At 42.8% G+C, this 12,473-nt stretch overlaps 2 protein-coding genes across 2 annotated transcripts in view; one reads left to right on the top strand and one right to left on the bottom strand.

Moving 5' to 3' along the window:
* Window positions 1-4,593, bottom strand: part of ADGRV1 (adhesion G protein-coupled receptor V1) — a 288,101-nt gene extending 283,508 nt beyond the window's left edge. The window contains exon 1 of the mRNA XM_065656969.1: window positions 4,467-4,593. Within this exon, the coding sequence (XP_065513041.1) occupies window positions 4,467-4,593 (127 nt within the window). The remainder of the gene's footprint in view (window positions 1-4,466) is intronic.
* Window positions 4,594-5,369: 776 nt separating this feature from the next.
* Window positions 5,370-12,433, top strand: LYSMD3 (LysM domain containing 3). The gene is made up of 3 exons (XM_065656360.1): window positions 5,370-5,401; window positions 5,517-5,789; window positions 8,560-12,433. Exons 2-3 carry the CDS (start codon window positions 5,532-5,534, stop codon window positions 9,166-9,168), a joined length of 867 nt encoding a protein of 288 aa, XP_065512432.1. The 5' UTR covers window positions 5,370-5,401; window positions 5,517-5,531; the 3' UTR covers window positions 9,169-12,433.
* The last annotated feature ends 40 nt before the right edge of the window (window positions 12,434-12,473 follow it).

Here is a 12,473-nt window from a genome sequence, read left to right as displayed (position 1 = left end):
TACACAGCATATTTCTACTATTAATACACATTAAATTTAAATAAAAGTAACTAAAATGTTGTGGCTGTCACATCCACGTCAATAAGCACCAGAGCTTTCAACTCTGCAGCTCTTTTGCCCCTCTCACACCACACTGTGGACAGGATCCTCAGCCAAGGAGGTGCCCCAGGCTCAGAGAATCTCTGGACCATGTCCATAAATGCCCACAGCCAGATCCGACAAGGCTACAAACGGGACCCCCGCCAAAGACCCTCAGAGCAGCAGGACTGTGATTGGAGCCCTCCCCTTAAACAGGGATGCCGTTTAAGGACACTTCCCGGAATTAAGAGCTCTCACTTCCTCCTTGGTGAGAGATTATTTCTTCTGGATATATCCTTGACTGAACGCTTGCCCCTCACCCCAGCAAGCAATTATTTCTTCTGGGTACTCTTGAGTGAGAGCAGCTTCTCTTTGAGTGAGTGTGTGCAGGCTGTGGATCATCATTCTTGTGTGGTTGTGTAGTAATAATATCCCCAACTGGAATACTGAACCTGAAGTTTGTTAAACATTGTTGGAGTGATTTTAGATTACCCCCCTGCTTATATTGGTTTCTGTCATTTTGTTTCAGTCTATCATTTGGCTTCGGTTCCTAATTAAAGTTGGTTTAGGCTTATGATTTGCTTGGAGTCACTTTGGGGTGTTTCTGTAACAAAAGCAAGCCGCAAATACAAGAAATACGAAATCGGGAAATCAGAGTCTCAATCCAAAGATAAATTTGCATTTATTCTCATTAAAACCACAACACCACTTAATTAAAAAAAAAAAAATAAATTTTGTGGTTGTTTTTAACACATTTTAAAGTGAAATTGTTGGAATCTTGCTAACTAAAAAGGGTTTCTGCTAATTTTGAGGATCAAGGTCTAGATTATGATACTTATAGTTAAATGTATATGTGCAAATATTTCCTCTAGAGAATAGACTACTCTGCAAGTGTCTGCAGATAGAGCATTATTTGCCTGCATACTTTTATAGTTCTTAAATAGCTTCTCTTCATGCATCTGAGACATCTTTCAGTCAGACACTGCTTAATAACTTCACATTTTGTTTAAGCTCCATTGGAGCTTCAGATCTACATTGACATTACTATTTCCTACAATTTTAGTACCATTTGCAAGTAGTAAGCAGGGAAGCAGAGACAAACAAAGGCTGTCTATTTATTTCTGTGTGAATCTTTTAATGAGTCACAGCTTATCATGTCATTCTACCAATTAAAACATCCACTTGGATACTTGGCACTAACTATCTAAATGTAAATCCAGCCCTGTGGTCCCGAATCATAGAATGACTTAAAAACTTACAAAAACAGTGGTGGCACATGACACACAAGTAATTTCCAGACAGAAAGAAAATGTGGGGCTTTTTTGTGTGTGTCGTTGTATTTTTTTTTCTTTTTTTTTTTTTTTTTAAATTAAAAATGACTAACAAGTTATATCAGCCCTCCAACATCTCATTTACAGTTCCTTTCTATTAATTCCTTAAGATATTTTTAATATTCCTACTAATATACTTAACTTCCTAGCTCTGACCAAGCCACAGTAGATATAACATGACCAAAGAGGATACGGTAGAGATCCCTGCAGTTGCTCTTGCAATGCTACGGAGTGATTAACACTGACCCTGTCGCTCACGGAGAATGCACTATTAGGATATGCAAAGTAACTTACACAAGGATGGAGAAAGGCTGTATTCCTATTAGCATTCATGGGAGCTACGCAGCTACAGTCTTGTTCATCAAGTTTGGAATATACCCTTTTGTTATTGATGGGAAAATGTCACTAGTTACAAATGGTTACACACAGGGGTGTAGCAGGGTCACAGCAAACTCCAATACTTTCTTTCCCTCTCTCAGACAGAGTGCTGCTTCAGCAGTTCTTTTTTGACCTGATAGTACACCTCTTTGGATAAAAGAAATGGTGAAATTCCCTGCCCTGACCTTTTTGTGCAGCCTCGCCACCCGAAGTTTAAAGAAAACCTCCAAAAGGATATGCCATCAGTGGTGTATGATGGGACAATCATCAGACACCGCTGCAGGCATCGCTGCCTATGAAGTCTGCCTTCAGACTCCTCTCCAGGTCCACCCACAGCTTTGACGGGTCTCATAAAACAGTCTTTCAACAGCATGAATAGGGTCTGAGTCATCAGTTTCCCAGCTACAGACAACTACAGTTGCTTCACTTCTATTCCTGAAAGCTTCCTTTAAAAAACAAAACAAAACTGGTTGGAGCTGCAGATATTCTTTGCCAGATGTGGCATGACACCTCTGAATAGATGGAATTCTCATTCACTAAGTTATAATTACTTTTTTTCAACTTGAGATCCCACGAGAAAACTTAGGGTTTTACGGGAAATTAATTCAACTTTGTCACCTTCAATATGATTCTTGCCAGAAAGAGTTGGTGGAAGAGTCTATCTACTTGTATTTTGCCATTCACAGAAACACAAAATCATTCTGGGACCCCTACAAGATGTTCACACATTTGCCATGTAATTTGACAATCCAAACTTGTCTTTGTTGCATTGTGGTTTCTAGGTAAGGTGGTATCTAAAGCTTCCAGAGCAGTGATGATAATTAGCACAAGCTGTGCATCTGACCCATAATAAAAATAGAAGGCTTATTTCTGAGCAGGCTTTGATTGGGATGATGCAATGAAATGGTTTAGAAATAGTCTCCAGACTCATAAGAAACTTTGGCTGGGGGGAATTCTAATTACACTTGGCATCTACAGCAATATCTTAATAATTTTGAAATAAGAAAGCTGGAAAATTAGCTTTTACTAACTGTGCCTAACTTTGTGTTTACACATTAGTACTGTTCCACGCTTCTCCACCAAGTGCAGCAATCAGACCTGTCTAATCAGAGCAGCTCGTATTTTACACCTACTGCTGACTTCTGCACCTGAGATTATTTATATTCTTTCATGCAAACTTTCTCTTACTTACCACATGGAACTTCTATGCTCTTGACAGAACACCTATGCTGAAATGTGTTGCTTTTCTTGTTGATGTTATTTACCAGGAAGTACCCAGACAGCCTTAGGGATACTTCAATTTTACCTGATCCATCCCTCATCCACAACAGAGCACTACTGTAAGGTAGATACTGAAAAAGATCTACATTTAGTCTTTAAAACGAGACACAAGAACAAACTGCACCTTGATAGCTTATTTTATGATGCCTGGAAATGTGTCTTCACACTTCTTTAGCTTCTGTGGGTGTCAAGTGTGACTGTCAATAGAGCTACACGATCGTTTGCTGTTACGTTTATGTCTTCAGACTCACTTAGTTTTCAAAACTAAGGTCACAGAAGAATTCTGCCTTTGCTTATATCGAACGCATTTCTAACCTCTTTAGTTGTTCAGGGAAGTCTGAAAACATTGTATAACAAGGCTCTAAAAACAAAAGGAAAAAATTCCGTATGTAAAATTACTTTCAAGGTTAGATTTAATCTGTTGAAGAACCAGACTCAAAACTGCATTTGTCTTCAGCAACCATGCAATCATTTGTTACAAACATGTTCGGCCTAACCTTAGAGCTGTCAGCTTCTGTAAGAAATACTGTACTTGCTCCTGCTGTAATAAAAAACTTCCTTCTAGGGCCACGTCAGAAGGAACCCACACTAGATTAAATTCACTAGTTAAACTCGTAGGTCTTCCTGCTACTGCCCATTGCCCCAGCAACTGCAACAGCTGCCAAGAGTTAATGGTGAAAATGGCTCTATTAGGGAAGAAAAAGTTCAAATATCTACAGTGCTTATTTATGGTTTCTCTCTTGTGAAAAAAAATACATTAGCACGGGCTGAACACCTGTATCTCTGCAGTACTAGTCCTGAGGAGGGGGGAGAGGCATGAAGAGATAAAAATAAATTGCCTGGGATCTTCTCAAGATTTAGATCCTTATGCCTGACAAGAGGGAGGCAGAAGATTTAGTGATACATCATTTAGAAGCAGAGTGCTTAGTTTAAATTTAACTAATAATCAATAGATGTATTGTGAGTAAGAAACTAAACAATTATAACTAACATTGTCAATTATTTCTTAGTATAGACATATGTCAAAATTTTCAAAAATTGTAATGCATATGTAATAATTATGTGAATATAAGCAACACAGGAGCATCCAGTCTTGGGAGCACTTATGGAGGATGATCTCCAGTGTTCTCCAGCACTGATAAAATAAAGAATGCTGCTTAAGAGTGTAATTGACTCTGCTGTTTATTTCTCTGTTTCATAAACGCCTTTTAAACCCCTCCAGGGATGGTGACTCTACCACTGCCCTGGGCAGCCTGTTCCAATGCCCGACAGCCCTTTCTGTGAAAAATTTTTTCTTAATATCCAATCTAAACCTCCCCTGGTGCAACTTGAGGCCAATTCCTCTCATCCTATCACTTGCTACCTGAGAGAAGAGACCAACACCCTCCATGCTCCAACCTCCTTTCAGGTAGTTGTCGGCAGTGATAAGATTTCCTCTCAGCCGCCTCTTCTCCAGGCTGAACAGCCCCAGGTCCCTCAGCTGCTCCTCATCAGACTTGTGCTCCAGACCCCTCACCAGCTTCATCGCCTCCTCTGCACTCTCTCTGGGGACAGCAGGATGACCATGAGCCAGCACCAGGCCTTGAGGCCAGGAAGGCCAATGGTACCTGGGGTGGATTAGAAGGGGGGTGGTCAGTAGGTCAGAGAGGTTCTCCTGCCCCTCTACTCTGCCCTGGTGAGACCTCATCTGGAATATTGTGTCCAGTTCTGGGCCCCTCAGTTCCAGAAGGACAGGGAACTGCTGGAGAGAGTCCAGCGCAGAGCCACGAAGATGATGAAGGGAGTGGAGCATCTCCCGTGTGAGGAAAGGCTGAGGGAGCTGGGGCTCTTGAGCTTGGAGAAGAGGAGACTGAGGGGCGACCTCATTCATGGTTATCAATATGGAAAGGGTGAGTGTCACGAGGATGGAGCCAGGCTCTTCTGGGTGACAATCAATGACGGGACAAGGAGCAATGGGTACAAACTGGAACACAAGAGGTTCCACTTAAATATGAGAAGAAACTTCTTCCCAGTCAGGGTGACAGAGCCTGGACCAGGCTGCCCAGGGAGGCTGTGGAGTCTCCTTCTCTGCAGACATTCAAACCCGGCTGGACACCTTCCTGTGTAACCTCACCTGGGTGTTCCTGCTCCAGTGGGGGGATTGGGCTGGATGAGCTTTCGAGGTCCCTTCCAACCCCTGACATTCTGTGCCTCCGTGTGACCCTCTCCCCTCAGGAGCCGTCGCCGGGTGAAGCGCCGCGCGGGCCCTTTAAGCGCGGGCGGCGGGGGGCGGGTCCGCCCTGCGGACGTGGCGGCGCGGCCGCCATTGCGGCGGCCATGAGGAGTGGCGGCAGGTAGGGCCGCGGCCCGGGCGCTCCTTTCGGTGGCGGGTTGGAAGCCAAGTCGGGGTTTGGCTGGTCCGGGGGAACCTCCCGCGGAGGGTGTCACGCCTGCGGTCTGTTCCCACAGAGCCCCCCGCGGAGAATGGCCGGCAGGGGCGCCGGCCGCGGCCTGCAGCCGCCTGCGCTGCCGCCCGTCAGCGGGCACCTGTTCCCTTTCGTGAGCGCGGCGGAGGGCGAGGGCCCGGAGGAGGAGGGCGAGGTGTCGGAGCTGCGGCCGCGGGGCAGGGAGAAGGTGCGGCGGAGCGCGTCGAGGGACCGGCTGGACGACATCGTCCTGCTGAGCAGGGACATTCAGGAGGGGGACACGCTGAACGCCATCGCGCTGCAGTTCTGCTGCTCGGTGAGTCCCGGGCGCTGCTCCTGCTCCCTCCTGCCGGGCGGGGATGAGGCTCCTCGGGGCTCTGCTGCGGGCGGGTCCGGTGCCTTCCTGGGCTGGGTGGCTGCAGGTGTTTGCTGCGGAGACAGTGCGTCAGAAATGCCATTCATTGAGTCGCAGAGTCATTTTGATTGGGAGAGACCCTCAAGATGATTGAGTCCAACCATAACCCACCCCTGGCACTGCCCCATGTCCCTGAGAACCTCATCTCCATGTCCAACCCCTCCAGGGATGGTGACTCCACCACTGCCCTGGGCAGCCTGTTCCAGTGCCCGACAGCCCTTTGGGGAAGAAATTGTTCCCAAGATCCAACCTCAACCTCCCCTGGCACAACTTGAGGCCGTTTCCTCTGGTCCTGGCGCTTGTTCCTTGGGAGCAGAGCCCGACCCCCCTGGCTCCAAGCTCCTTTCAGGCAGTTCAGAGATCAGAAGGTCTCCGCTCAGCTCCTGTTCTCCAGGCTGAACCCCCCAGGTCCCTCAGCCGCTCCCATCACACTTGTGCTCCAGCCCCTTCCCCAGCTCCGCTCCCTTCTCTCAACTCGCTCCAGCACCTCAAGGTGTGTCTTGGTGTGAGGGGCCCAAAACTGACACCCGGATTCAAAGTTTGGCCTCCCCAGTGCCCAGCACAGGGGACGGTCACTGCCCTGGGCCTGCTGGCCACACCAGTGTCAGTACAAGCCAGGATGCTGGTGGCGTTTTGGCCACCTGGGCAAATGCTGGATCGTGTTCAGCTGCTGTTGATCAACACCCTCAGATCCTTTTCCACCCGACAGCTTTCCAGCCACTCTTCCCTGAGCATGTAGCGCTACCTGGGCTTCAGAAGTGCAGAGTGTGCTGGCGTTCCAGTTCCGTAGACTTTTTCACTTAAAGCGTAAGAAATAGATACATGGTTTTTCTTGTGGCAGCGTCTCTCAAAGTAGTACATTTTATGGTTAAAGTGACATTCGTGCACTGTCACATGTGGGCACTTCTCCTAGCGCTGTCTCTGCTGTCTGAGTTAGTCATGAGGAGGGACCACTCTCATGGTTTTTATGGAGCCTTAATTCCTTTAAGGAAGAGGGAAAAAAAAAAAAGTTGTAGTTGCCTTTTAAATTCTGCTAAGTTGCCTACGTATTTATCATCACAAGCACGTTGTACTGCTGGGAGATCTCTGTCCACATGCCCCAAGCTTTCCTTTCTGGTGCTCAGACCTCATGACTTCTCCTAGTTAAGAGTTCTTAAATTAGTCTGGTGAGTGTCCTTCCTACCCAGTACTTCTGTCTGGCCAGTGCTAATTAAGGCAGAGACTTCTGTCTCAGTTGATGTTGGCCTTAGCATCTATGCAGTTTTAACAGGAAATCAGCTGTGTGTGCTGGTGGACTGACTGCTAAATGTGTAGTTTTCAAGAGGTCAAATTTAGTCAAATTCAAAATACTTATTTACAAAAGTCTTGCTGTTACCCAGTTCTTCAGGCAGAAACAAAATGAGGGGCCTCCTGTCATGAGCTTAGGTACCAAAGTCTTGACATTGCTATTGCATAATCATGACAGACCTTGGCCTCATTAACCAAGTCTTGGCTTCAGAACCCACCACAATTAGGTATGTCGAGCAGACTTACTAGATCAAGCCTCAGATAAGAAATAGACAGTAACTGGGTTGCTGTCTTTCTTGGAATTCATGGAAATTCACTAATCAGTGGGGCAAATGCTGCCATTTGGCAGTCTTTTATGGTTATCTGATTTATCAAGCATGGTACACGTAAGTACAGCGTCACAGGAACTGAAACACTTTTCTGTGTTACAAAGTTAGTGCAGGCAGTAGGCACTGGTGGCCCTAAGTTAATTTTTCTGGGCACATCTGTGTTTTAAGTGGAACAGTCTGAGCAAAGAGGGTCCTTGACTACCTTGTTTTCTGTCTGTAACTCCTCCTGAGGTAGATTTCTTCCCAGTGAGGACAGGAAGGATCTGAACTCAGGTACTGTGCATCTTGAAATGGACACAATTCCTGTGTGCTTACCAGGCATTGCAAAAAAGTACTGATTTTTAAGTACTTCATGATGGCGAGGTTTCTGGTTGGGCCTTCCATGCTGAGGGAGTTACTGTCTCAGAATGAAGCCTCTAATTCTCCAAGGGCACTTAAATGCTTGCAGAGTATTTCACATTAAATTTAGGTTCTGAATTTACTGAGAGCAAAATGAGATTCATTTTGAGCAAGAATAAGGAAAGGGGAGAGCTGACTTGAGGTAGGATGACAGTTTAAAGTTAGGGTTGGTTTTTGCCTTACTCCCCAGAAGCAGAAAGAGTATCGAAACCACTGCTGCAGCTAGATGAATTGGAAGCTCCTAATTTTTAATATTCCTTACTCAGAAGTCTTCAATTTAATTAGGAAATCACAGTAATGTACTTTGTTTGAAAACACCGAGGTAAAGTCCCATTCATTTCAGAGATAGTTGCCACTGGTAGATGAATGTGCCTGAAGTGTGTATGTGTGAAGTGACTTTCAATCTTATCTGAAGTGAGGAGGTTTGCTAACTCATAATTACCTTCTTGCTTTAACATTGTTCAGACTTGGTCTTTGACCTCACTTCATACTGTTTGAATAGATATCGGTTTCAAAAAAAACCAGCCGAAACAAAGGCTCTGCCTTTGTTTCATTAGGGAAGAATGGTATTTCTCTAGGATGTAGTCATCTCAAAGAGTTTCAGTTCAATGAAGCTGTGATATTTAAACTGTTTTTTTTATTATTGTTATTTTTAGGTTGCAGATATCAAGAGAGTTAACAATCTTATCAATGATCAAGATTTTTTTGCCCTGAGGTCTATCAAAATTCCAGTGAAAAAGTTCAGTGTGTTGACTGAAACACATGTCACTCCAAAAGGAAGACCAGTCCTTCGGCCTGCTCACTGTTCCCCTGATGTGCAGGAAGCGTCACCTTCTGATAAATTCTCTGCTAATGAGACTGCTGGCAACTTCTTAAAAGAACTGGATCGAGACATAGAAGAAATAGTGAAGTGTAATGATACAAAGAGAGAGAATCTTAATGAAGTTGTTTCTGCTTTAGCAGCCCAACAGATCTGCTTTGAAACTGATGGTAAAACTAAAAAATGCAAGGATCCTTACTATGGAGCAGATTGGGGTATAGGATGGTGGACAGCTGTTGTGATTATGTTGATTATCGGCATAGTAACTCCAGTTTTTTATCTCCTGTATTATGAAGTTCTAGTGAAAGCAGACGTCAGTCACCATTCGACAATGGAATCTTCCAATGTGTTTGTCACAGCAGCATCGCATCCGAAACAAATAGAAAATGGAATTAATCCAGCGAGTATTATAAATGTTGATAATCAAGGAGACCTTCAGCCTTAACAACTGGAAACCCCAGGCAACCATTATCCATAGACACATAACATAGCATTAGATAAAGGGGAAACCACAGAATGCAAAATGTGTATGGAAAGTGGAGAAAATGCATACTGATGTGTGACTTGCCTTTATGGGCAGTGTTCCACTTCAAGGATATTTCTATGGATCATGTAATCTCTGAATATGCCTGAGACAGGAGATTTTAATGCAAGATTGGGATATCAAGGTATAAAATTGTCTCTAAAGCTTTGCACTTTTTTCTATTTTGATAGGCATATGGGTTTTTTTAATTAATGATGAGATGAAAAAATGTAGTTTGAACTAACAGATGAGGAGTCTCACTGTACCTTTTACAGCCCTAAAATGGGCATTTGGGGATATCTAACTTTTAAACATCTTGAAGTATTTATAGATTGCATAGTACACTTGACATTTTAATATCGGGTTTACAGTTGTCAGTTAAAACTGCGTTCTCATAATGCTATCTTTCGTATAGAGTAAGATTTTTTTAAAACCAAATCATTCCATAATTAATTGCCACTGCAAAGTTCTTTTTTAAAAGTGACTTTTATAGAGGTAGTAGCTAACGCTTAAGCTGGAATCTTCAAATCTTGTGCCTGTGGTTTTTTCATTTTTCAGTGCTTTTCAGTATAGGCACTAGGATAATTTGTGACACTGTGCCTCAACACAGTCCAGCTGAGAGTCTTGCTGAAACTTCACATCCTTCCATGGCATCCCACTGAAAACTGACTGGACTGCACTTCTCATCTGGTCAGCTGTGTATAGAATGATAGAAGTGCAGATGTCTGGCACTTTGCTGTGATGGCTTCAGTAGTCTTTATGCTAGAGGATTTTTTTTTTTCCCCCTCCAGTTAATCTCAGTTCAGGACCAACTGATTCTTCAGACAGCAGTTCTGTGGGTAGTAAGTGTGCTAATGGCTGTGTGCCTATGAACCTCAAACACTAACTTTTTCCTGGAATCTCCTAGAAAACTTCAAATGAGATTTAATGACTGCTAGCAAGAAACTTAAATTGCAGCAGAACAGACCAGGTGCAGCTTTAGACTTGTTCTTTATGCAGTAGTGTATTCATTAACCACTCTGTTCTTGAATGTTTCACTTGGGGTTTCCTAAACAACTTCGTTTTTCTGTGCTTTTCCTGACCTGAGAATGCTACAAGATAAACAAACAAACAAAAACCTGGACTATTCTTACAGAAAAAATGAGGTACTTGTGTACTCAGAATATTTTTAAATAAAAACTGAGATGCTGCTTGCATTTTTTTTGTTTTGTTTGCCTTGTGGAGTAAGATTTACATTGCCCTGTTCAAAATACCATTTATTACCAAAGCCCAAGATAACTGTATAGAATACAACTTACAAAGAGAGAAATGGAAAAATAATCAGTGTCCTTTAAGCTACTATTGTAAGCTTTCCTTTGAGTGTCTTGACTAAGTATATTCCTTATAAAGAAATCTGATAAAGTGAATGTTTTGTAACTATTTGAGCTACTCCAAAGTGCTTTATTAACTAAGATTTTCAAAGACTCATGCCCCATTTATTGCCCCAAGAAGTGGGGTGAATATTCCTAACTGCCATGCCAGTGTGTGAACATGAACGAGGTAACTTTTAATGTATTCTATTGAAATTGAAGCAGGCCAAAGCTTGAAGGGAAATGCTGTACTTGGATATGTGATCTATGATCTGTGGCTCTTGAACCCTTTGATCAAAGTGGCATCTGTGGAGACAGTGAGACTGCTCGTAGTTCTCACATAGAAGAGGAATTGCAAACAGGCACGAACGTCATGTTTCACTTAACACTTGCTTTCAAAGGTCTTTTAAAAGAATAGTTCTTCCCATTAAAAGAATATGCCAATAACAGAGGCATGAATACTGAAGTACCAGTTCTGCCTAAGGCTGTATGACAAACTGCATTGCAAAATACTTGATGGTGGCTAATGTGATACCACTTCTATGGCTAAAACTTTAAAAGGTGACTTGCTGTAGTCCAGATAAGAGTTTTGGCACATAGACAAATTTCTATGTAGGATTGAAACTTGGTACATAAGGCGTCTGTGTTTTGCTGCAAGCTTTTTTTCCTGATTTGCTTCTTTCCCCTTTATTCTGTTTCTGAAGCCTCAACGTTTTTAATGTTTATCCTTCCATTTCTTATGAAGTTGTGAAAGAACATGAAATTAGCTATTGTGATGATGCAACATAAGCCTAACTTACTGTGCATACCTGAACTGATGGGTATTAAATTGCCATTGGTACAGAATTGAACTCGTCAGCTGTGGTTTGACTCAGTCAGGAGGGTCTCTGTGCTGTTGATGGACTAGTAAAGAGATCAGTGGTTAACAGCTGGTTTTTGTCCTGTGGTGGTACAGCTGAACAGTACTTTAGTGTATCTCGGGCTTTGGGCTTTCACAGCATTGGAAGGCCTGTGGCTTATTGTCATGGAGTTAAGCCTGACGAGCGTTTATGTACCTTAGGATAAGCAGTCATGAGAAAAACACAAAGGGATGGCTGTTTTATTGTACCATAGTATAGTCTAACCAAGAGCCCTGCATGCTTCTACCATTTTATGATGTAGCATATTTCATACAGCTTATTTTTAATCTAGAGAGTTGACTTTATCTGAAGATAGAGCAGGTCTCTTTCCAGGATTGTAGGACTGCCAGTACTGGTAATCTACATGCATCAGCTGCCTGGGTTTCTGCAGGAATCTTTACTGTTTTCTTCCAAAGCACAACACAACTGGCAATGCATCATCACATGTCACCCCTGAGTAAACAGGCCAACTGCTCTGTATGGAATTTAAATCTGATCTAAGTTAAAATCTGTAAAGTTAATCTTTTAGAAACTGACTTGTTTATAACAAAACAAAAAACCAGAACTGAGTGGTAAATCATGTTTTAGATTGATTACAACACATTGTTGATCAGGAAGTTGGTTTTCAATTGAAGTGCATATTGCACTGTTGGATCATATAAAATGTAAATATGTTAAATCTGCTATATTTTGGGCTATGTTGTCACAAATAGTCTTTGTATGACTACTTTATAAAGGCTGAAAATGTAACTTTGTAAAATAATCGTGAAGGAGGACGCAAGTCTTATTTTACTTCTGCTCCTCTGCTTTTAGAAGAACTTAAGTAATATAAGTAAAATAAAGACTTTATTTTAGACTGCAGTGGAAGTGGTGCATATAACGTACTCTTAGCTCTATATACTTTACATGTTTTCTTACAGGAGGCCCTACTTGTATGTATTTTGGCTAGTTTTTATGTATTATCTAAAATAAAAATCCT

Source organism: Caloenas nicobarica, chromosome Z (genome assembly GCF_036013445.1).
Source record: "Caloenas nicobarica isolate bCalNic1 chromosome Z, bCalNic1.hap1, whole genome shotgun sequence".
In the NCBI taxonomy this organism is placed as follows: domain Eukaryota; kingdom Metazoa; phylum Chordata; class Aves; order Columbiformes; family Columbidae; genus Caloenas; species Caloenas nicobarica.
The sequence above is the reverse complement of the archived record's forward strand: the minus strand, read 5'-3'. Positions and strand labels throughout refer to the sequence as shown.